The 25,324-nt window shown below is 40.2% G+C and overlaps 1 protein-coding gene and 1 long non-coding RNA gene across 7 annotated transcripts in view; one reads left to right on the top strand and one right to left on the bottom strand.

The window, feature by feature from the left end:
- LOC131110002 (uncharacterized) overlaps positions 1-25,324 on the top strand; it is a 37,314-nt gene that overhangs the window by 8,079 nt on the left and 3,911 nt on the right. For all 4 annotated transcript variants that reach the window (XR_009120811.1, XR_009120812.1, XR_009120810.1 and 1 more), the window contains exons 3-4: positions 3,623-3,739; positions 22,900-23,012. This is a non-coding gene — a long non-coding RNA (uncharacterized LOC131110002). The remainder of the gene's footprint in view (positions 1-3,622; positions 3,740-22,899; positions 23,013-25,324) is intronic.
- shisa8b (shisa family member 8b) overlaps positions 1-25,324 on the bottom strand; it is a 33,348-nt gene that overhangs the window by 7,494 nt on the left and 530 nt on the right. Inside the window, exons 2-5 of one of the 3 annotated variants that reach the window (XM_058062629.1) lie at positions 15,732-16,136; positions 13,836-14,500; positions 8,268-8,288; positions 3,628-3,752 (exon numbers count right to left, since the gene is read on the bottom strand). In XM_058062629.1, the coding sequence (XP_057918612.1) occupies positions 3,628-3,752; positions 8,268-8,288; positions 13,836-14,500; positions 15,732-15,803 (883 nt within the window). In that variant the 5' untranslated portion in view covers positions 15,804-16,136. Of the gene's footprint in view, positions 1-3,627; positions 3,780-8,267; positions 8,289-13,835; positions 14,501-15,731; positions 16,137-25,324 lie in introns of all 3 variants that reach the window. The other 2 variants (XM_058062628.1, XM_058062630.1) reach the window with 2 other exon arrangements.

Here is a 25,324-nt window from a genome sequence, read left to right as displayed (position 1 = left end):
GCATTGTTATATTGCGTTATTGTATATTATTCATGGTTTGTGTTGCTTAAAGGGGACCCTTCATGCTTTTTACATTTTTCTGACCTCTGAATGTAGTTAGAATGTTGTATTTTTGTGTTAAGTGATGCCAAAGTTTCAGATAATGAGGTTTGCATATTTGGAAGTGAGCCCTGAAAGAAGTTTGGGATGACTCAAAACGCTCCGTTTCAGAGGGCGTTGCAAAACTGTTCCTTTGTGATGTCACAGAGGAGCGGGCTGTAGGTGTGATATGCTCTCTGCCCTCCCCCAAGCTTTGTGTCTCTGTTTACAAGGTGAGCTCAGGCAGAGGTTATTATGTATTATGTATTTGGTGATTCCCAGCAAGAGCAAAATATTTTCATCCGTCAACAGCATTTTACACAGGACTGTTTTTTGAACATGAACGTGAAATATCCGCCAAATTGTTGCTGAAGCCGGAAATGGCGCACTCTTGCCGGGAAAGGTGCAATAATACTGCTCCTTCTCGGGCAGGCAAGGTTGGAGGCAGCACTTTGGGCATGTGACCAATCACAATGGAGTGGCCGTGCCTGGAGGCGGGCCGTGGGTGGAATAAATTAAAACAGACCGTTTTGGTGGGAAGCACAAATCCAATGAAATACAACTGGAATAGCTGCAGATTCTGAAAGATGTAGAAAGTTTTCTGCACAGGTTATTGTGTGTAGCTGCTCTATAGTAGTCCACAACTCAATACAAGAGAAGGCCCAGGTACCAAATGCATCGCGTGCCACTGGTACCCCCCTACTTATGTATATGTGTGTGCATGCAAGCCAATAAATCCAATAGTAACTGAGGGAATTGGGGTGCACTGGTTTAAGGTTGTGGATTTATTTCTCCATTAAGAGAATCGCAACATTGGGAGCTTTTAACCACAGACCAACAGGGTATCACACTGATTAATGAGTCATGTAATAACTTATCTCCCGTGCAGTGACTAATGCAGGCAGCAAGTAATTAAGGTGCGCATGAAGAACAGCTCACTTAATGTGAGATCCACATACATAAACTGCATGTCCATACTTACGTCTGTGGTGCATGTACGCATTGCGTAAGTTCTTGTTGACGATCGCATGCCTGAGGAGTATTTTAATGAGTCACTGCCGATATATATTATATGAAGTAGGGTTGTCCGATAATTATTTGTACCAATAAAAAAATGTGATATCGGTCGACATTGGTATCGGATTTTTTCCTGATCATGGCAACCAAAATTTTAAACATGCTGTATATGTGTTCATTCCGCCACAGGTGTTATGTCGTGTTGCAGCACGTGACATCGAAGAAGCACTGTTGTAAAAATTTGTCATGTAGTTTATTTTCAAGCAGGTGTCGTGCAAGCCTTCACGTGCACGCATACAATTAGCCTGCAGTTTGTGCTGGTTTGCTATTGTTGGTGCTTATGGCCGTGAAAGAAAAATGATGGACAGCTTCAGCATATTTCTTAATGTGTGTGTGTGTGTGTGTGTGAAAGGAGACATAAAAGAATTTCAAGTGCTTAGGGGAAAGGAAAAAATGAATGTGTGTTTTGAGACACTGCAGTAGAATAGTTAGAATAGATAGTATGTGAAAATTGAAGCACACAAACGCAAGGTTTTACCACCCCCATATTCTTTATAGTGTCAGCGCTGTGTGATGAACAGAGGGCGGTGGGGTGTAGGGGTGGTGGGGGGTATATTCACACTGAGATCATTAATTTACAAGAATAAGTTGTTTTCCTTGTTAGGACTCCACACAGGAGTAGAGAATATGAACAGACTTTTAGCGGACGAGAGGTCAAACCCACTTAAGTGCTGGCGTTTAAGGTTCAAATGAAGGTGAAAAATGTGTACCAATGATGGGATGCGCTTTTCCACTAAGTCACGTTGCTTCTGCAGTCGTGTTCATTAAATAGGTCAGCGTTTTGGGTTTTTTTTTTTTTTTTGCTTCCAGCTTTCTTGACTGCAATGAGTCATGTCTGCTGGAGAATTTTGGACCACATTTTTTCTGCTGAACATCGCAAAGCCCTCCCAAAAGATCTTTTACTCTTTTACTCTAACCTATGAAAGGGGATGTCAGACACAGATAGACCTTTTAACATTTGCCTCCTGACGGTTTAAACATGCTCAATTACTTTGTGTGTGTGTAATCAACATTAGTTGTTGTTTTTTCCCCCAGAGGCCCTCTGCTGTCTTTTGTACTCTGGAAAAACCAATACGGTTCAGCTGTTTTTAGCCCATGCAATCTATCTGGTGTTCCACTTTGTTTCAGGGTTGAATTAACATATACATGCTCTGTTTGAACTTAAAGGGACTGTATGCAGCGAGTTCCTCCAGGGCGCCAAGATTAAAATGGACTGAAACTTCCTGCTTCGAGTACGGTTTTATGTACGGACATAAAACCCGCACGCACACTAGTTACCATGATTTTTGGCAGCTAATGATAGCGATTTGGCAAGGTTTAGCCTATTGTACACACAAATGTCGCTTCTCTTAGGCTGTTTTGTGTGTGTATTGGTATCAATATGGTAGCATGGGTTATGTTCTTAGGGGGGCTATTGTATGAAACACCCCACCTCCCTGTTCCCTGCCTCACATGTGCACAGACCCATGCATGTTCACATGATCACTTGGAGGCACACCAGTGAAAAAAAAGTCACAGAACCCCAAAGCAAAGACAACACATGCATTTTAATCTATAAACTGGCGTGTACCTGATTCATGCGTACTATATGCACAATATAGCACACGCTGCCTAAAGGCTGCAGCCTGCTTACATTAACATAGTAATTAGAGAGTGTGTGTGTGTTGTCGTCCTGCAATGTTGCACGTGCAACAAGCATGTGTTCTACTTACAGTTAAAGATGCTCTCTGGTTGACTCCCCTCTCGCTGACTGTCCTTTTCCCTTCCATCATCCCCATGTGTAATCCCAAATATTTAGTATTTGCTTATGCGTGCCGGTACTCTTTGTCAATCTGTGTAGCTGCTTTTACTGCCACATCGTCATGGGACCTTGATTTTAAATACAAAGTAGATCGACTGATCGACATGTGTGGCTGGAAGCTAAAGAGAATAAAAGACCTCCGGGAATAAGTGACAGACTTTGACTCCCTCTCTCACTTGTGTGTAAATACTGTATGCAGAACATGTGTTGTATAGCTGCAAGGAATTAAGGCTGTATGGAGTTACTTCATACACTGCAATGCATTGGAATATCAGAGTATTCTGTGATGGACATAGATCATGTGCATTTTATAGGTGCTAACAACTTTGGAGCGACTTGCATGCAGTTGTGTTATTTTGTACATTTTACTTGGGATATTATCCGATATTGTTTTTTTTTTTTTGCAGAAAACCGATGTGCCAATATTGTCTAACTCTCAATTTCAGATACCGATATGTGTAACATGGCATATCTCCTATATGGAATGAACACATACATGTTGTATATTTTATTCATGTTTCAAAAAGTTTGGACACCCCCGTATTAATAGAACAACATACACTATATGTACAATTACTGGGCATAATGAGGATCTTTTTGCCACGTTTTATTGTGTCACTCAACTTGTGTGTGTTTGTGTCTGTGTGCCCACGCTTTCCCTCTTAGCTCACCGCTCCTGCTGCGATGCATCCTGGCTGAGACGCCGTTGGCTCTCCCTCCATTGGGTGAACTGGTCACAGCATTTTCCACGGTGCTCACCTCTCCTCCCTGTTGCTTCAGAAGGTCAGTCAGTGTCCTGGGTGGCAACACATGATATAAAAGCCTTGTTTTCATTAATATGCACCACAGGTCACATACATACGTACAGTACATGCTGCGGTAAAACATGACTACAAAACCCCATGGCCCAATTATTGGCCATTCTAAACCCAGCTTAATTGGTCTTTAAGGCAGTGCCATCTGCCCCCCCCCCCCCCAAAGCTTGTTTTATTGGCCTGCTGCACATTGTAAAAATTAGAGTTAAACAGGAACATTGGGGAAAAAAAGGAGCAAAAGGGGGTCATGTAATGAGAAAATCCATATCTAAATCTGTTTCAGGAGCTGAACTCAAAGATCTAATACTTTAATTACATACACAAAAGGCATATTGCTCACAAATCTGTCTAAATCTGTGTTGGGAGCATTCATCATCTGTGATTCATAATCTATCCACCTCACAGGTGTGGCACATCAAAAATAGACACGGCAACTCTGAATAAACGGGATGATTATTACACAGATGTGCCGTAGGTTGGCCACAATAAAAGGCCAGAGGTGGGAGTAAGTTAGTATTTTGCAAGTCTCAAGACGTCCAAGTCTAGTTTAATGTCAAGACAAGACAGGTCGATTGAAGCCATAAGATCTGTTTAGTGTCTGCCAAATAAAACAGCAATGTAATAATCTATTAAATTTGGCATATACAATAAATGCATTTTGAATTGTTCTATTTTTTTAATAACAGCAACAAGACTTAGGCTGTGTCCACACATAGCAGGGTATTTTTAAACCCACATATTTCTCCCCTTTCTGTTTATGAAAAAAACGGGGTGTCCATACAACCTTGTATTAAAAACAAAATGCCTCCCCGCGTAAATGCTAATAACAACAATAATGAGGACCGTGACAGGACGACTTCCATCTCAAAGTTCTCCCACCAGCTTGTAGTGCGTCCCGGACGATATAGGGTCAAAGCAATAATCCTTTTTTTTGTAATCAGTAATCATATTGCAACCCCGCTACTATTTATTTTCCTTACCAAAGATAAATGACTTACAAGCGACGCATCTCCACATTCGTGTTTTGCTCTTGCTAACGGCTGCAGTCAGCTGTATTTGACTGGCGGCTTGTTTTGCTGTGCAACATATGGGCAAGGATTCCTGCAATATGGCCCATTTGGATGTAGAGTTTGCCACACACACACACACACACACACACACACAGTAAAACACATTAACGCTGTTTTCTGATTTTAGCATTGATGCTATTCACTCTCTTGATCAATAATTCAAACACCCGTGCCTCTGTTCTGCTAATGAAGCTCATGTGGTAGCACTCACTATCAAAGACACACACACACACATACAAACTAGAGTACGCTCAAGCTGACAGTGACAGCCAGCGGCAACTTGTTCACACTCAACCAGCAAAGTAGAAAAGTGTGAGCCATGGTCAAGGGCTGTGATCTTCTACAAATGGTCTGTGCTGGGGATGATGTGTGTGTGTGAAAAACTGTGCCACAGATGCCAAAATGGGTCTTCTGCATGGCATGAACTTGTATCTGTGTCAAATATAATTAAGCTGCCTTATCAGGCCAAAATATAACTCATGTTTATATTCTTGATAGTCTTTTCATGCAAGCTCATATACTGTATACTTCAGGGTGGTGTCCAAAGTTGCCATTTTTGGTCTGCAGCATCTTCTAAAAATACAATGAATTAATTATAAATGCAATTGGGAAGACCAATTTGAAAGAACTGGACATAGTCTGGTCCATAGCCAGGATCAAATGCACCAGTCCAGAACACTGGAAAGCGGCCCCCTGCATCCTTTGCTTTTTAGTCTGCAGCCCCCGGTGGAAAGTTCGGGCACCCCTGCTTTAGGATTAGTAATGTTTGGTAATAAAATGCAATAGGTGACCAAAATTATAACAATAAACGCCTCCTTTGGGATCTCTCTTTGTACATCAGCACATTATATTCATTCATTCAAATAAATTCCGATCTTAATCATCTTACTGCCAATCCTTTTGTGCGACCGAAAGACTTGATTCAATTATGAGGCAAAACAGCTCCATTTGTAAACATTTGCATCTGCGCGACAAAAGCACTTATACTTCTACCCCTACCCACTTCCTCCCCAGAACCAAACCCAGTCCCAAATCTGTCTTTCTCCTCCATCTTGCTCCTCTTTTAAAGCATGCCGTTAGTCTCCGTCTCTTCATCCCCACTTTGACTCATTGCCATGCAGAGCCGCGGGCCACCATGCGCATCTCTCTCTTGGCTCTCCGCTCAAACAACTTGCTGATTTGGACTTTTAATCTTCAACAAAAAGCGCACCTGTCCCCGAGCCATGCAGTGTTTATGGAGCATCGGCTCAGCTTCATGCTACTTTCTCGGGGATGCTTTTGAAAGCGGGAGAATGGCATTGCTGTGGGCTGATTAGAAGATTAGGACTCACTGGGCGACACAAATACTGTAGTTAGCATGTGGTATTTGCAAATGAGATATTAATCACTTTATATGCTGACAATGTGTCGGGCTGCTTTTAGTCCCCTAACGAACCTGAAGCAGCAGTACACCTTTCAGTAAGAGTCTAAAAACTCTACGTAATCTTAATACCAGTTAATATAAAACTTCTTTACATAGTTTTTTGCAACACTAGTAATGTATGTTAAAAAGTCCATCTGACCTTTTTAGAAAAGAACATCTTACTGTATATTCTGTGTGTAAACTTCACATGTTATGTAACAACATGGCTGACAGCTCTATGGCAATCAACCACGTCTACACGCTCCAATCACACGGAGACTTCATTAATTTGCTGTAAGAATCAATAACTGGTCTGCTGCATCAGAACACAGACACTGATTGGTAACAGCCAATACTATCGTCTCTCTGGAGAGAGACTATTGATTGCCTTAATTAAAATGTCAAGCGTGCACTGCGGCGTGCCTATGCATGTACATCCTGTCCGTATGCGTGTGTCTGTCGTACACATGGCAATGTTAGCATATTATTTCATCTCTGTGGCTTTAAAGTTATACCGACTGATCAGAGATGGCAGAGTTGACATGGTCAGTCCAAGTAATCGACTTATGCCACACATCTTGACCAAATTTTGCTTGACAGCGTGCAGATTATGTGGAAACACTACACTTTGAGATAATCCTTCGCTGAAAACCCAAAGTGACCCAGGCGAGTATCTCTGTCACTTAAGTTCGCCTTTGTCGTCACTCTGTCTTGACATCAAAGGTGCAGTAAAAAAAGAAAAGAATTTATCTCAGTGGCGATTACTGATCAAGTAAAGACTATGAATCATTTTGTACATGAATGAATTAGCTTTGAGTTATGCATCAACAGAAGCACCACTGAGAGATATTTTAAACCTCTTAAAATAAAATAAAGTTGATTATTTTATAGTATATATATTTTTTTGCATGCTCAACTTTACTATGGTCAGAGTTGTCATGCGACTGACAATTTTCATGACTTTGAACTCCACTTGACAGATCATCAATTTGACTTGGACCTTGACATCAATGACTCGGGACTTGACTTGGACTTTAGTCTGATAACTTGCAAATACTTGAGATTTTTAGTGCGTGTTCAAGTCTTCACTGAATGGATCTATTAACGTCTATTCCGGTTTAAGATGAAACGACAAGGATGTGGATTGCATTTCTGTGAGCACCAGACTGCTGGGGAATGACAGTGATTAACACTGTGATGTGTATAGGATAATCAATAATTATATAATTACCGTCATTTCCTCTACTTTTCTGTTAAACTTTGAACCCTGTGGCTTATACAACGGTGTGGATATTTGTGGCTCAGTTCAAATCTAGTGATATGTCCTTTACACCAGGACAACTACTAATTGTTTAAATACTGTACCACTCAATATAACAGGTCTGGTGACATCAAGAACACTAAGCTCATCACACAGCAACCTAACACTCAAAAGGTATTCGTTGATATTAATTTGTTGGTGAAAGATTTGTCACAGTTACCACTTGTACACAAACTTGTCCAGACTAAAACTTTCTGTATTTTTACTCATAAAGAAGTTAAATAAGTTGAAATAGCAGCCCCTAAGATAACAATATAAAGAGCTGGCAATCTTTCTGATGTCAAGCATTCTCCATGTCTTTGAAAGCCGCCAAACCACAGAGATAAACAGAAAAAAAGCGCTGACCCACATTTATGTGTTTTGGGGGCCGAGTGAAGAGGAGCAAACAGAGGGAGAGGGAGCAAGATAATGCAGCTGGAGGATTCAAATTGTCATATCTGACGTGCAGTTGTCAATTTCAATGTAACTGATTGGAAGGAATAGTTTGCCCACATGCAACATTCATGTATAAGCGCAGCATAAATGCATTCACTTGAAGCAGCAGTGGTGACAGGTGAGGGGTGATAAAGAGTGACAGCTCCTCCCCGGAGGTAAACGCAAGCGAGGAAAGATAGAGAGAATCAGACGGAAACTTGCTGAAAACTCTTAAAAAAAACTTTCCCTGTCATGGCAGCAGTTTAAAGTTCACATTCGAATGACTTGCCTGGAGTCTTGTCTTTCTTTTCTGTGGAAACAAGATGGAAGCATTAAGGGCAGTGCCAGAGAGCGGAGAGACAAAGCTCATCACGAATCTAGAAAATGTCACATGTAAAGTTCTCATTCATTGGGAAACATCAGTCCAGAATGAGCAAAAATACAGAATATGAGTCAAGCATCTACAACATAATTCATGAACGGAAATGGTGAACAGACGGGATCGGGAAGACCTGCGTTCGATTCTCCGCTTGGCATCTCTGTGTGGAGTTTGCAAGGATGACTGTAAAAATAATAACGCAATAGTTCCTTTCATATGTCATTTTTCACTCCTTAAAGTCGTGGAATTGTCATTTGTGACATGTATTTTCTCACAGGCAGGTCTGTCAGATGTTTGCAGCATTTCTTGAACTGCTGCTTTCCACACACTTTATGACAGCCATATCGAGACGAACCACGTGGCCGACTGTAGACTGTGTGTCAAATGTGTTGGGTTGCTGTCTGTCAATATAGCACAGCACATGAATCAGGCTTGGATTTGCTGTCACTCAAATGACCACTCACACTTCTTCTCTTGTCACTAACATCATTTAGTATGTCGGATGCTAATGGCCGCATTTGCAATTTCAAAAACTACATCTGAAACCCACCAAATTCATGGTCCTTTGTTAGAAACGTTAGCATTTTTGTAGAGCCAAGTCGACTTTGTATCATTTGTGAAGAGATCAGCACTTCCAGACTGAATGATGCCATACATGAGCATCCTACTTACTGACAAGTCATCACGCGCTGTATAAAAATTTATGCTCCAAGTGACGTATTATTGTTAATACATCAAACTACTGATAAAGCTTTTTTTTTATACTGTGGAACCCCCTTATCTCAACGCCCCTGGGACTGTGTGACTGACGTTGACAAAGACTGTTTAATTGTGACTTGTGGACAGCACTAATTCCGTTTACAAAATCGGCGACACTCAATCTGCGTGTCAAAGGCAAAGTGATGCCATTTGTCACACATGTCCATATGGACTGTATGTCCACACCGTATTGGATATTGCTTATCTGTCTGACTTCAATCAAGTCACAGCAGTCAAACTGTGCCCTTCATTACATAACATGATGCCAAACAAGCCTGCTGCACTTGTTGACACGCACACACTCATGCTAAGCCAGTCAAACATATACAGTAATACAGTAGATCCATGTGTGTGGCACAGAACGCACACCCACTGTAAAACACTGGATTTCAAGATCGATCTTCTCATTAGGACACACACACACACACACACACACACATGCGCGCATGAATGCATACACTGACCCATATTTGGACATGGACACACACACACTTGTTCACACTACTTGTAGCATGTGATTCTCCCACTTCAGACCTACAGTATGTAGTATATCTCACCTAGTGATAATCCACAATAGACGTGAACCGTGCTCATGCAACCTGAATGCCATCTCTATCCTTCTTATATACAAACATATATACAGTAAACCTCGGATATATCGGACTCGGATATATCGGAAATTCGCTCACAACGGACAGATAAAAAAGAACCGATTTTTCTGTAATGCATTTCCAATAAAAATTCATTGCATATATCGGATTTTTTATAACGGATTTCGCCTATTTCGGACAAAATCTCCAGTCCCGTTCCAATGCATTTCCATTAAATTTCCCTCACATATATCGGATGGCCGCATCGTGGCGCTCCGATTCGCTGAATCGTGACAGGCCGCTATACGACGTCATTTGCAGCGTTTGCAGCGTTGCCTGCGCGTCCAGGTACATTGGAAACATAGTCAAGGAAGTGCCTTTTTATAACGGATAAAATCCGATTTACGCATATACCGGATATAAATCCTATATATGCGTAAAACGGACATTTTCCGGTATACGCATATAACGGATTTCGCTTATATCGGACAAAACCAGTGGGAACAATTAAATCCGATATATCCGAGGTTTACTGTATATACTGTATGTGTGTTTGGGTGTAAAATAATTTTTCCTTTTGTAGATTAATGCCATTGACATGAATGTTGGCCGCCAGACTAGACTTTGACGAGAGGAAATTCATTCTAAAAGCGTGAATGCACACAAGTACCAAAGGTGTGTATATATAACATGTGTATATATATATATATATTCACCATTTTTTTAATGGTACACAACACCTCTTTGTTATGATGGCAGACGGAGGCACAGTGTAGCGCCCCCACAGAGTCACACAGAGTCTGACGCTCTTTTATAACTTTATTCTGACCCGAACACATCAGCAGCTGTGCAATTCCAACACCATACTGTATATGTATCCCCAGCTCCCAAACACGTCTACCCGTTTGTCGTGGGGAACAACACTTTCTTATTCTTGAGGTGCGTTTACAGACGAAGATCACAACAACATATTTATTATGCATGCATGCATGTGTGGTCTAAATAAACAGACAAAAAAAGAACAAAAGGTGGATGAAAATACAATTAAAACATGAAATGCAACAGTAATGCAACCCCTCATAATAACACGGTTGAAGTGTGATTCAAATGTTCTGCTACTATTAAAGCGAGTCGTGTTATGCAAATAAACCTTCAGATGTGTTCGGTTCATTTGGAGCTGTTAATACATACAAATATACATAATTCCGTCTTATTTATCTTTCCTTTAACAGTAAAAAACTGTAAAATTCAGCATATTTAAGGCATACTGCAGTTGTAAAATGGTGATTAATTCAAAAACTGTTAATCATGTGACAGCCATACTATGCTGTGTGTACTTTTTTCCAGGACCTAAGATGTCATGCTCCACGTTTATTGGCATAGGATTTGTTAATTTCAGCTGGAAACATGGAGAAACGTGCCAGAAATTGTGTGTGTGTTTAATCTAAGCGGATGATCACTTTGGATTTTCACTTCTAAAGCTGATTGAGGAAAAACCGTCGGGATTTTGAGAGTGTTAATCATGGTCTGCGTGCAGAGCGGTGTGCGATGCAGCGTAAAACAGTGAAGACGGCGCTGGAACATGACAGTAGTCTTAAATAAAAGTAAGTAAGACAGTGTTGTTGTAGGCGGTGGTTATATGTACATGCTGTATTCCTCATTTGTACCTCTAGAAGTACTGAGATACAGCACATGGAGCCTTAGGAAGCGGGGATTGCTGTCAGCATGCTTAAATACTAAATGTGAGCGCAGACAGCAGTCCGGAGACGGGAAAGCTGTAATCTTGGAGAAATTGGTTTAATCTCAACGAGAGAGGCTAATCTGTTCGGAGATGGGCTCGTGGAGTGAGGCTGTTGATTTGGGAGAGGTTGAGGAATACGGAGGAGAAATAAACCAGCAGGAAGTGAAGATGGAAGGTAGAGAGGCAGGAGGTGTGATGCATGCGGAGAGGATGAATGAAAGGTTAAATGAAAGAGAGAGACAAGGTGAAACCAAGTGGTTTGGTCCCCTGGAGGTGAGCGAAGCAGGAAGAAAGGGAACAGGAGGGAGATGGTGGTGTGATATGGAAAATGTGGGATGTATTTTTAAAATGATACATGGTGTAATTGAATTTGTGACAAACGGAACAACGTGAGTTGAGTCTGTAATGTAAGCAGAGGTGTTATGTCCATGTTTTGTGCTGTTTGCTGTTCCATGACCCCTGGAACCATTTTTATACATAAGACACTGAAATCAATCCCACATAGGAGAATATACACAAAGTTTCCACATATTATTTTTGTGTTAGTTTTTAATATATACAGTCATCCCTCATTTATCGCTGTTAATTGGTTCCAGACCCGACCGCAGTCAGTGAATTTCCGCAATTTGATATTAATAAATGGAATAGTTCTGTAGTTTTACCCATTATTAGAGCTCTGTAGACAGGAAATAACACCCCTATAGTGAGCTTTACACTATTATTCTTTGGGGATCACTGCAGGGACACAAGATACCATGCTTGCAAGCTAGCTAGTTAGCCTCCAATTTACAGTATTTATTCTAAACAGAGAAAAGTTTTCAAACGGCGTGGGGAAGAAGGAGAAAGTAAGAAGCCAAAAACTTCCATACAGAATGGGAGAATAACTTTTTTCACTCTATCATGTCGAATATGAATGAACGAATGAATCAATGTTTCGTGTTTTCGTGACTTGTCTTTCAATATTATTTGACTAATAATGGGCCGTCAACCACGAAACAGACATAATCTTACACACATAATCCCTCCAGCCTGCCTTAGGTCTGCCTCGGAGCATTCTCCCGACTGGGCATGCCCGGAACACCTCACCAGGGAGGTGGGCTCTACTCTGAGATCCTCTTGGATGACTGAGCTCCTCACTCATTTCTGCGATCTCGTTCTTTCGGTCACGACCCAAAGCTTATGACGACAGGTCAGGGCGGGAACATAGATCGACTGCTAAATTGAGAGCTTTACCTTCTGGTTCAGCTCTCTTTTTCACCATGACGGTTCGGTACAGGGGCGGCGATCCACCTATCGACTTCACGCTCTCACCTTCCCTCACTCGTGAACAAGACCCTTTAATACATCAGACCACTTAGTTTCCCCTCTCTGATAATTGACTATCTCACAAATATTTTTTTTTCAATATTTTGATTTGGGAATTAAGGTCTGGTATCGGAAGTATCGGTATTTCTTGCACAGAACCTCATCAAACATCTCGGGAATGAACTAGAACAGAAGTCAGGCCCCCATCGGTGACCTTACAAATGTTTTATTACCATTTTCGCTTCCTGTAGGTGTCCCTTTACTTTTGTCCATATGCGCTCTGCATTACAGAATAAAAAAAAAATAGCCTGCTGGAGGCAAATAATCAAAAAGGTCTTTATCTACAGCAGCAAAGATAGCTATGTCAATTAGTGTTCTTGGAAATGTTTGGTTTATTTCATATATAAGTCATCCTTACAAGCAAAGCAAGTGGTACAAAGGGGTAAAAACACCAGCATGTGGGTGGATTGGGGATGGGTGGCGGTGGGTGGGGGGGGCAAAAGAAAACACACAGACATAAAAACAAAGAAAATGGCAAAATTAGAAACAGTTGCAAATGCAAAAATGTGCAGCTAGGCAGCTTACTGTGGAGTCATTCTGTAAATCAGTGACTCATAAAGCACATCACATCCTTAAATCAGGAGGGATTTGTTTTGGTTTCTTTCCTTGCTATTTCTGATGCTTTCCTATTGACAGCGTTGCTGTGGTTTGTTTTAGTCATCAGTGTGAAGTTTACAAACGGTTATCAACACAACACACACGTGCACAATGTTGCTGAGCCTACAACTTAGCATGCATTTATTTGACTTGGTTGGAAGTTGTAAACTCCGGTCATGTTCAAACGATCTTTGCTATGATTTGAATGATCGAATTTCCAATTTTCCAACCAACCTCCAAATGTTGAAAAACATGCATATCCATGCTAGCAGGGCTCACAAAACTGTATAAATGAGTGGACGTTAGCTGTGTGTAGCATGTAGTCCACTCTTTTGTACAGTTGACATCCTCCCTATCCTCCTCTTGGCTCTAGTTGCATAACACACACCCTACCGATGCACACACACATTGTGTCATGCCGCCTACCTGGAGTTGAGGTCAGCATGTGGCGCCCCGGGCGCTCCCCCACGACTTTTCTCCAGGCCCAGCTTGGTGAAAATGCCTACCAGCACCATGATGGCCACCACGCCGCAGATGATGTAGACAATGAGGTGTGTGCGGTCCCGCTCCTGCTCCCCTTGGCCCTCGGTGACGGTGGCCACGGGCTTGCCGGTGTTGGCCCAGATGGGCGTGTCATAGTTGGAGCAGATGCTCTGGTCCAGCCGCTGCTGGCGGAACTGGCAGCAGAAGCGATAGAAGCAGGTACCGCAGCAGTACAGAAAGACGCCGGCGTTGCAATTGAACGGCGGGTCCCACTGGCCCATCACGTCGTAGTAGCCCTGGCAACGCGTGCCACCAACAGGGGGGCCGTCCTCGTCGTCTGCGTCCCCCCCACTGGAGGGAGTGGACAGGCCAGTGTCTTGAAGGGGGTTCTGAGTTGTCTCCGCATAGCCAGGAGTTGTCTGGTTGACCAGTGTGGACGGGACAATGAAGGGGCTGTCCTCAGTTGCTGTTACCATGGTGACAGATGGCTCCTGAGTCAGGGCGGGCTGGGTAATTAAGAAAGAGAGGCAAAAGAGTAGGAAAAGATGGCAGGAGGGACGACGGACCGGTGCCATGCTGCTGACAGGGCCCTCTGTCCAATGTCCAGCCTTCAAGTAGAAGAAGGTCAAAGAAAGGGCAAAGGTCAGTGGCAAGAAAATCTATTTCAGGTCAAATTCACAAAATAACATAAAAAAAAAACACACACAGGCTTGTTTTTAGGGATATTTACACAAAAATAAGATGATCAAAGCTACTTAAGATTTGTCAGATCTAAACACGATTGCTGCACGATTAGCGTCCACTTTAATACTCCAATTCACTACTTTATGAATCTGCACACTCCAAAAAGTAGCGACTTTTAGTTCGGAATTCATGGTACGTTAACATATTTCGATGCCTCACTTCCCACAATATATTTAAAGTTTAGATGTACATACATATATATTTAGTAAATATGCGTGAAATCATTGATGTACAGCACAGTACAGTACAGTACATGCATGATCACAGCATGTATAGCAAATGATAAAATGTTGTTAGTTTTTTTTTTTTAGAGGGCTTTGTAGTCAAAATAGATGCGTCCCAATTATGTGCATAGTTGGCTAGCTCATATTAACTCATTTTCTTTCATTAGAATGTACAGAAAAGGGAAGGAAATATGTGTATGTTTCACATAAGGATTGTGGATGATGGGCAGAATTCCAAAAAAAGGGCACTTTTCCTTTAAGAGAAAAAAGCCACAATTTAATAGAAATAAATTTAGAATATTATGAGGGAAATTAATGTAATTTTAGTAGCATAGAGTTGAAATATTTGTAATTTTTTTTTCCAAAAGTTGTAATATTATGATAAATTGATAAAACAAAAGTGGGAAAATTGTATCATATTACGCAAATAAAGTCTATTATGATCTATTATGGGAATAAATTCATAATCAATTCATAATTACCCAAAGAAAATTGACAGATTATTTAAGAAGAAAGTTGAAATATTAAAAAAAAAATGTTGAAAAAGTGAAAGTTTTTTCCTGAAATATAAATAACTTCTTATTGTATCTACACTTTTTCAGTTGGCAAAAGTTGAAAGGTGAGACCAAAATATAATTTTTTTGTTATGTCATGAAAGCAAAATATGACAACTTGTACTCGTTTTGTCATACTAACAAGACAATGTGACTTATGGACGCAATAACGAGGGGTGAAACAATGACGCTGACTTTTCATATTCATGTGAGGAACTGCAGACAAACCAACTACACAAAAAACCCACCTTCAAAGAATTTACCGTCTTTATTTCGGAAGAGTGACAATAAAGCAGAAACTCCTCGCCTGTTCTCACCTTTTCCATCAGCGTGCTCTTCTGCAAGCCTTCCCCAAAAGTCCAAAGGATAAAAATTCCCTTTAGAAACATCTGCAAAGTTTACTCAGCAGCATCTCCCCCCCCCAAAGCCGTCTCTGTCTTCTCTTGATGTGTTCTCCATTCTCAGCTCTGGGCTTGATCCGGAGAGCAACACGCTCCTCTTCTTTGCCTCCACAAAATGACTCTTCGTTTTTCCCCCCCACCTCTTCCCGCGGTCAAGTACGAGTCCGCCAATGCATATATAAGTGTACACAAGAGTGTGTCTGTGTGTGTTGGGGGGGGGATGCTACACTGAGCGCTGCAACAGTTCAGGAACCAAATGAGATCTCCTCCTCTGTTTACCTCTTGTCAGTGGCAGGCAGTGAGAGGGTGGGGGGAGGGAGACTGTGTGTGTTTGGAGAAGGGCAGGGGGAAAGAAATAATCACATTTTAATATATCAGAAAATGGAATACCCTCTAACCACAGAAAGCATGAAAATAAAAGATATAATACACATAAATCCATAATAAACGCATATAAAATTATCACTGTAAAAGTGCCTATTTTGGTATAATGAATACAAATATAATGTACAAATAAGATATTATTTAAAATTCCAAGCAGTGCTGGAGTGCTTTGAAGTACCCCAAGAGGTACTAGTGCCCCCATCTAGTGCAAAAAGGCAAGTATTGGTAATTATTCTTGTGGAAAGACTAAAATGTCCCTTATTTTCCAGGAAATTTCCCTTATTTCCAAATTCAAAATTTGACGGTTAAGCCCAGACACCATTTGTAGGCTTGGACTTGCAGCAACAAAATTAAATTTTTACCTTCTAATAATAATAATAATAATAATATGGAGTGCATGAGAAAATGGAAAGCCACCTCTTCACTGCGACATGATTTATATCTGAAATGGCTTATTTTGTAAGATTATATGTACTATATTGGGTAATACCAGTGTAAATGTTACTATAGGGGTGTTATTTCATGTCCAGGGGGCTCTAATAATATAAAACAATGTATTTAGAAGATTGTAAACAAGTGTTCTATGCCATAACTACGGAAATTTTCCATTCCATTTTCCTTTTCTTTGCTAGTGACTTAAACCAAGAAAAATAAACTTTTTTTCCGGAATCATTTTGCGGGTAGACCGGTGATATTGGTTATTGGCTACTGAAAATCGGTATGAAAATTGTCATAGCGGTCAATCTCTACAGTAGTGTCACATTCCGATTGGAAAATGTGCATAAACAATCAAGAAAAACAAATGTTTAATGTGGCAGCTATAACATACATAGGCCTATAGATATAGACGGCCATTTCTTTAAATATAACAGATGTTGCCTCACACTGAATTGCTTTAAGCAAGTTTAAAGGTAAAAAAAAACAGTTTCTTTAGATTTTGAATTTGTAGTTATTGATGGAACGAGCCGTTGAAGATGGAGTGTTTTAGTTTCTTCTAATTTCTGTCTGGCAGCAGCCTAGTCGACATTGACAGACAGATTTGTAGTATCTCATCCTGTGTGTGTGTGTGTGTGTGTGTGTTAGTGTGTGTGTGTGTGTGTGTGTGAGTGTGTTTGTGTTTGTGGCAGGCAGAGGACAGTCAACATCTGCTGTGGTCACTCCTGCTCATCTCCTTATCGCTACTCTCATCCCCGTCTGTTCCTGCTTTCCATGTGCACACACACACACACACACACACACACACACCTTCCTTTCCTTCCATCTGTTGGCGGCATTTCCTCACCTTCACTCTGCTCCTCATTCACAGATTTTGCAGGCGTTTGCGTCAACACCATTTACAGGTCATTGGGGTCCTGTTGCAGGTTGGACACACTTCTCCAACACACACACACACACACACACACACACCCTCAAACGAGTCTAGAGCCCACTCATTTAGAGTGCCCCGCCCCTCTTGAAAGTAAACCACCGCATGAACATTTCTAATGAAATTATAAGTCAGATTGACAAGCGCCTTTTTGCTTTGCTTGCCACTAATCGCCTCTCTCAAAATCCTTCCTTTTATGTGTCGCCATCTGAAGGCAAACTCTGCGCTTCACCCATCTATTCCTTGCTGTGTGAGTGAGAGAGAGAGAGAGAGAGAGAGAGAGAGAGAGAGTGGGAAAGTGTAAGGGAGGGAGTGTAAAGAGGAGTGTGAATGTAGGACAGTGGGGAGGAGGTCGACTAGAAGAAAGAAAAGAAAGTGGGGGAGGAACAGAGAAGGAGAGATGTTTGGCTGTAGACCAAAGATGAGAGAAGACGCACACATGGGGATTGTTTGTTAGTTACTACCTGATGGATTGTAGTCATATTTGATAAGTCATTTCCGTATATAAATGATCACCAATAAATCTTATTGGTGATCATAACCCAGTGTGTAAAGGGGCTATGCTATTCCTCCAACAACTAGCGAACTAGCTTGCCAACTCCGGTCACAAATCATCACCTAACCTAACAAAACAGCTATTTACCTCTTTTTGGTCAGGATGTTTTCAATATTTTTCTCTTTAATAAATATTTAATTGATTATATCCAGAGGTCATGACCCCTCTACCACCTGTACAAATTACAATTACAGTTATAACCACAATAATTTCACTGAATTAATGCCGTCCCCCCCCAAAAAAAACAGTTCCTGTAGGTTTCTGATTGAACATGCGCAGTCTTTGTTCCACTCTGAATATTTGTCGAGTTGAATATTTAATTAAAACAGTAGACTAATTCACAGAATAATTTACAGCATCCATGAATATTCCTATTATATTTAGCTTGCGTGTGCCTTGACTGCTAACGCTTTTAATTGGGCTTATGATGCTTATCATTGCCAGTTATGCTACCTACTGCAAATTGGAATTTTGCAGGACGCAATACAAATCTTACACAATGAGAAGAAAGTCGAAAGTTGGGCCTTTAATTGGGAATTATTTCAAACTAATCCCAAAATACTGCTAAAACACGCTTGTCGCAAATTGTGTTGTTGAGTGAGTCACTAAGAATGTCGCGTAACAAATAAAGCGACTTGTACAACACCGCTTGACTCGACACTGTTGCATGTTAAAAGCAGGACTTGACGGATGTTTCTCCCCGTGTGGGGGGTGTCGTGTCAGGCAATTAGAAACTCAATTCCTGTGGGACAAAGTGAATGAGGGTACATTTCTACAGGAAGCTACATTGATCACACAAACAACACAACAGCGTATTGATCTGTGCTTCCAGGATGTAATGTCACAGCAGCGCGTCATGAAAGGTGTGTCAAACATTGTGATTCGTATTTTTACATGATGTAAATGTCTGGGATAAATTACGCCACATGGGAATGCTGTGTCGCTTTTTTTTTACGGGTCCTAATGACCCATAAATACTCGTAAATAAACCTCTTTATGACTCTCTGACACCGATGTGTCATTCCACGCTACATTGCTGTTTGAACATTAATCTATTGTGTTTTTTATAAATTAATTAGCTCATTCAATACAAGCCTTTTTTGTCATTTTTGATGATTTTGACAGATTTCTTTAAAGGGGAACTGCACTTTTGCCCATCATTCACAATCCTTATGAGAAACATGAACACATTTCTTTCCCTTTTGTGTGCATTCTAGCGTGAAAAAACGAGTTATGTGAGCTAGCTAACAACAGACGTCATGGGAAATGCCGACAGTATTTAAAAAAAAAAAAAAAAGAGCAACGGTGTTCCAGTTACAGTACAACCAAGCTAGCAGCCAACATGAAAAACTATTTTTATCTGGCGAACTAACACAAGGTCTCGCGAATTGTGTTTTTTGAGGAAAAAAATGGCCAACCTTCAAAAGAAAAAAAATATATTGTATATAGCGTATTTCTGGACTATAAGTCGCTCCAGAGTATAAGTCGCACAATGCCAAAAATGCATAATTAGGTAGAAAAAAAAAACATACATAAGTCGCACTGGATTTTGCGGGTAATTTATTTTATGACCAAAACAGACATTACGTCCTCCAAGAAGGCAAGTTCTAACAATAAAAGAATAGAGAACAGGCTGAATAGGTGTAAGATATGCTAACACAATGCTTATTCAGCTACACAAAAAATAAACATGAACAGAAAAGGTGTACAGTTTTTTCATTTATAAGTCGCTCTGGTGTATAAGTCGCAGGAACAGCCAACCTATGAAAAAAAGTGACTTATAGTCCGGAAAATACATTTTTTTTTTAACAATTTTTTTTTTTTTTTTTTTTTACAAAATTTGCAGAATCGTATTTGCGATTTGATAGCATTTAGCCTTTTCCTGGCTGCATGAATATACAGTATAAACATGTTATCACTGTCTGAGCTGTCAGAAAATACCTAAAGCTGGTGAAAATACCTAATGAGAAATGTTGACACTTCGACCTTTTTACAATGACGGGTCAGGGAAAAAAGAAAAAAACAAAACAAAAAAAAAAACTCAGCTGGGTGGAAATCAATTCCTGGACTTCATCCATGGATTTTATGTCTGGTGTTACAAAGTTGGATCTCACACACTTTTAAAATGAGACTTGACTTTGTATGTGTGTGTGTGTGTTTCGGCTATGATTATGTGTCTTATAAAGATATTTTGGTTGGCCCATAAAAAATAGTGAGGGCACCAGAAAGGCACCAGGGAAACAAACAGCCCAGGTAGACACAAAGGCTGCTGGGAAATGAGATTCATTATGATTGTGTCATATAAAGGATGCCGCTAAGGGCGCCAAGCTGCATTTTTTGGTTTTCTAAGCTGGCCCCCAGGAGGGGCGTCCACTCCTGCAGAGCTGATTGTGGAAATGACTTGTATCCGGCCTAAATGAAGCTGGATATTTGCACTTCCTTTCATTTTGGAAAATGCCACCAATGGACGGTGAGGTCCAGAGGAGCATTAGTAGGAAAAACACACAACAGCATCACACAGATGAGGGAGCCATGGGAGACATATTTTAGGCTGCAGGGGTTCCTAATGTTATGGCCGTGTCTATGTCTGCCAATGAAACGTTGGTGGTCAAGCCACTTGAATGCATTCCAATGTGTTGTAAATGCAGCGTAGGATGTTGCCGATGCCTGAGTGATGTTTGCGTATAAGAGGATGTTGTTGCTGTTAATTCATCCCCTCTGGACGTTTATGCCCTCTTTGTCTTTGCTTTCTAATTGGACAGCTGAGTGCAAATGGTCAGTGGGAACATCACCGATCATTCAACTAACAGACTAATTACTCAGCGCTACGTTCCCTTTCTCACTCGCCAATATTATTAGCTTTAGCTCCTGCTGGCTCTCGGTTGAATACGGCCTCTTATTAAACTAAAGATATGCATATTGAAACAAATGTTATGAATTTTTTGCCTAAATTGAGTGTTCCCAAACATAAAAATGTCTAAATGAACTAAAATACAAATTTAAGGCATTCAAAAACACTACGAATTACATGTAGTATTCTATATTAGTCACTAGGTGTCAGTAAAGTTACTGTAATGCTTGCTGAGAATCACCGGTCCTGATCGCCATAACAACAGGCTTTTATTGCAGGTTTGAATGATCTCTCAACAGGCACAATAACCCTTAATAAAAACATGGGTTACTGTTGCGGACCAAACAAACCTGAAGCTCACCGCTGACTCCCCTTGGGAACACATTTTAGTCTTATTTGAGTCTTATTTATGTCTTAAATGGCTTATTTACTCTTATCTCGTCTATTGGTTGCAAAGGTGACAATAGGGGTGCTAGTTCATGTCTGGAGGGCTCTAATAATCATTCATTCATTCATTCATTTTCTACCGCTTTTTCCTCACGAGGGTCGCGGGGGATGCTGGAGCCTATCCCAGCTGTCTTTGGGCGAGAGGCGGGGTACACCCTGGACGGGTGTTAAAGATGTTAAATGAAAATGTTAAAAAACAGGTTAAACAAATGTTTTAAAAAAATGTTTAAAAAACATATTTAGAAGATGGTAAACACCCTTTCTATGTTTTAAATACTAAAATATTCCATTTTGAAATAAGGAATCCTACTTCCCCAAAATTCACTGCCAGGATTTGAGGAATTATGGTAATGGTTTAATTTCATTTGACCATGCATCAGATTACAATTGAATGCATCCCATAATCAGTTCACAGTTCCACATGTCCAAAAGGAGTAGGAAGAAGCAAAGCTTATTAAATCCTACCCCTCCATCTGGTACTTTTACAATCAGTAACTGTTACATTTGTTCACTTCCTGCTTTCTTAATATAGTTTTTTTTTAATAATTTTTTTTTTTGTCATGTAGCGAAGTACGAGGTGATATGAGCATCCAATGACATAATGGGTACCATAGTAAGTGTCAATATAGTGATATATATAGCACATCATGACTGGTTCAAGACTCTTCATCCTTGTATTTAGCAAACATCAACTGCTTGTATTGTTTTGGCGGTGAAAGCATTTCTAATTTCATCTGTTTTTGTGCACGTGAAATAGCGTACATGAACATTTGAACCCAAACCTCATGAGAGGGATTTTAATTTGTAATTATCTTTTCCGGTTCCCAGGGGAATGAAGCCTTCATATTAGACTTTGCTTGAATGAGAAGTGAATAAATGAGAGCGCACGGCGTCGTTAGCGATGCAGCCAAAAACAGCCCAATGAACATCCGCTATCAAATCTAATTGACTTTCATTAAAAACACTTTAAATCAGGGGTCTCAAACACGCGGCCCGCGGGCCGAATGTGGCCCGCAGGATACTAGTTTGAGGCCCCCGCCTTGATGTGAAAGTTTAATGTTTACGTTTGATTAATGTTCATGTTAAAGGTTAAATAACTGTTAATAGTTATCCTCCCTATCCGTGTGGAAGTGGTAAGTTTTTGGCTTTTTAAGTTTAAAGGAAATAACTTGAAGGCTACCGTTTAGGTCGCTAGCTCTCTAGTTTGCGAGTTAGCATGTGTCTCAAGACCCTGCAGTTGCGCAATATGTTGTAAATAAAAAGAGTATAAATGTGACTATAGTCGTGTTTTGTCATGTCTTCAGGGCTCTAATAATGCTTTGTTCATTTTAATCTGAAAAAAATAATTTGTCTACCCACCAACTATATGTGGTTTCTTAAGTTTTTATTATTTGCCGTTTTATTATTATTATTATTATATTTATTTATTTATTACAAAATGTGTTAAATGGCTTTTTTTTTCTGATGTGACTTTGTTCAGGTGCTGATGTCTTTCCGGATGGGTGAGAATCAATCTCCCAACTTCCTGCCCTGGCATGGTGTCGTGTTGCGTTGGTGCATCAGCATGTGAAATGCTAAACAGCAGCCATCCAGGTGAGTGGCAGGTGCGCTGGTTGATTTTAATAAGCAGCAGCTATTTCAGTCGTTCCTCCAGCAAGACTTCTTGTTCCTTTTCCGTTAATCACGATGAAGCGCCTCGACTTTGCAGCACCGTTCTTTCTGCCTCGTGTTCGCATATGTTAGCATCCTGTTTTGGTTTCACTTGCTGTCGGCATCGCTTCCTGCTGTGGACGTTGGCATTGGGCACTGGTGGCCGGTCCTGATGTACATACTGGATAATTATGCTTACTTGGAGCGTGTCTGTGTTTTTGAAATTTCATACAGCGTAGAACCATCAACTCTGCCAATGTGCTATTGAATATCATTCCAAATCTACCGAGCAATAAGCCTCTATAGGTGAAGGTTTTAGTTATTTAAGGCACTTTGGCAGGTTTACTACAAAGGATGCAATATAGATCAACGCTTGGTTATTCTTAATAAGAGCAGCAAACCATTTAATAATAATAATAAATAATAATACATTTTATTTGTATAGCGCTTTTCAAAATACTCAGACACTTTACAGAAGAATGGAGTTGAATAAAAGCAAGTAAACAGAGTAAAAGATATAAAAAAAATTAATTTAATTATTTTAAAATTAAATTTAATTATTTTAAAATTAAATGTAGTTATTTTAAAATTAAATTTAATTATTTTAAAATTAAATATAATTTAATTCAATCTAATTCAATTTAAAATAAAATAAAAAAACAATTTAATTAAATTGTTTTAAAAAACAAAGTTTTAATTTAATTTAATTATTTTTTAATTTAATTTAATTTAAAATTAAATTTAATTATTTTAAAATTAAATATAATTTAATTCAATTTAAAATAAAAATAAAAAACTAATTAAATTAATTAAATTGTTTTAAAAAAAAAAGTTTTCTTTATTTCTCTCAAGCTGGCGTGTCGCCTATAAAGCCTGCTATTTATTCCAAGAATCGTACGTCGTACTTCGTCATGGTGGAGATTGACACTGACCTCCCCACATGTATCGGAAAGGTTCAGGTGTACCTAATGTTATGTCTAGGGGGCGTGTCAGTGTTCTTCCTTCAGGTGTAAGAACCTTAGTGTTTGTTGGTTATTAAAAATGATGCGTGACCACCGGCTGCATGCATTCTTAGTGGACTGGTGTCCGTGGAAGGAAGCTAGAGAAGACATCTTCTGCCCTTGTGGCCCTGCGGCACTGGAGGAGCTCACTGGAGTTAATTAGTGTCCGGGCCTTGGGATTTATATGTGCTCTATAGGAAGCGCTTTGAGCTGCTGCGTGTTGCTGCGTGACATGAAAGAGGCCCCCTTGCACGTTAGCATGATGCCCGTTGAGAAGCTACATGTGTACATGAGAGCTACCATGGGATCATCTGCGTCTTTGACGGAAGACGAGGGCAAAGCTGACTGATGCCTCGGGGTATGGGAGGAGCAAACGAGTCAAATAAGGCGTTTAAGCTCGCTCAGTCCAGAGGTCACTTCATGGAGAACCTTGGAATCCGTTCCGCTTTCATGCTGGTCTCTGCTGATTTCCTTGGCTGCAATTACATCTTATGGGGTAGTACTGTTGTACTACTTCACCATATACCAATTTAAAATATGTGGTTGTACTTTGCAGATTTGCAATAACATGTAAGCCGACATTGGAAAGAAGCGTGACCACAGGAAGTGCTGGGTTTCCAACTTGCACCTCCGCATTTCAGCAGGGAAGGCAGTCCGTGTTCTTTTCTTTTGTTGTTGTTTTTGAGCAGTTTCTCCCAGTTTGTCCTCATTTGTGCGAGTGCTTGCCGTGTCCTTAGTAGCGGAAAAACACAACCGTACGTCCAGATTGCTGCTGCGTGTCGTTCAGGGTTTATTGTGACCATTTGGAAAGGCGTTGTGTACCCACATGGACACATACAGACTATAAGACAATTTATAAACATAGACAACAATCCATGTTCAACCAGATTGTTGTAAAAAAAATTATGGTTCTGCTTGTTTTGATATTTGATATTGATATATACCATTATCCTTCCACGCTTTATCATCATACATAATAAGTACATGTTAGTATGGTTTTATGTGATGGGAGTCAGGAATTTAATTTTAGCTTTTTTTTTTTTTTTTTAAACAGTGTCGGCCTTTTTTGTATAATGTACCGTATTTTCCGGGCTATAAGTCGCTCCGGAGTATAAATTACACCAGCCAAAAATGCACAGGGAATTAGAAAAAAACATATACCATAAGTGGCATTTTTTAAAGGGAAATTTGTTTTACAAAATCATACGAATAAGAGATTTTATCTTGAAAGGCAAGTTAAACTAACAATAAAAT

This window comes from Doryrhamphus excisus, chromosome 22 (assembly GCF_030265055.1).
Source record: "Doryrhamphus excisus isolate RoL2022-K1 chromosome 22, RoL_Dexc_1.0, whole genome shotgun sequence".
Lineage (NCBI taxonomy): Eukaryota > Metazoa > Chordata > Actinopteri > Syngnathiformes > Syngnathidae > Doryrhamphus > Doryrhamphus excisus.
The sequence above is the reverse complement of the archived record's forward strand: the minus strand, read 5'-3'. Positions and strand labels throughout refer to the sequence as shown.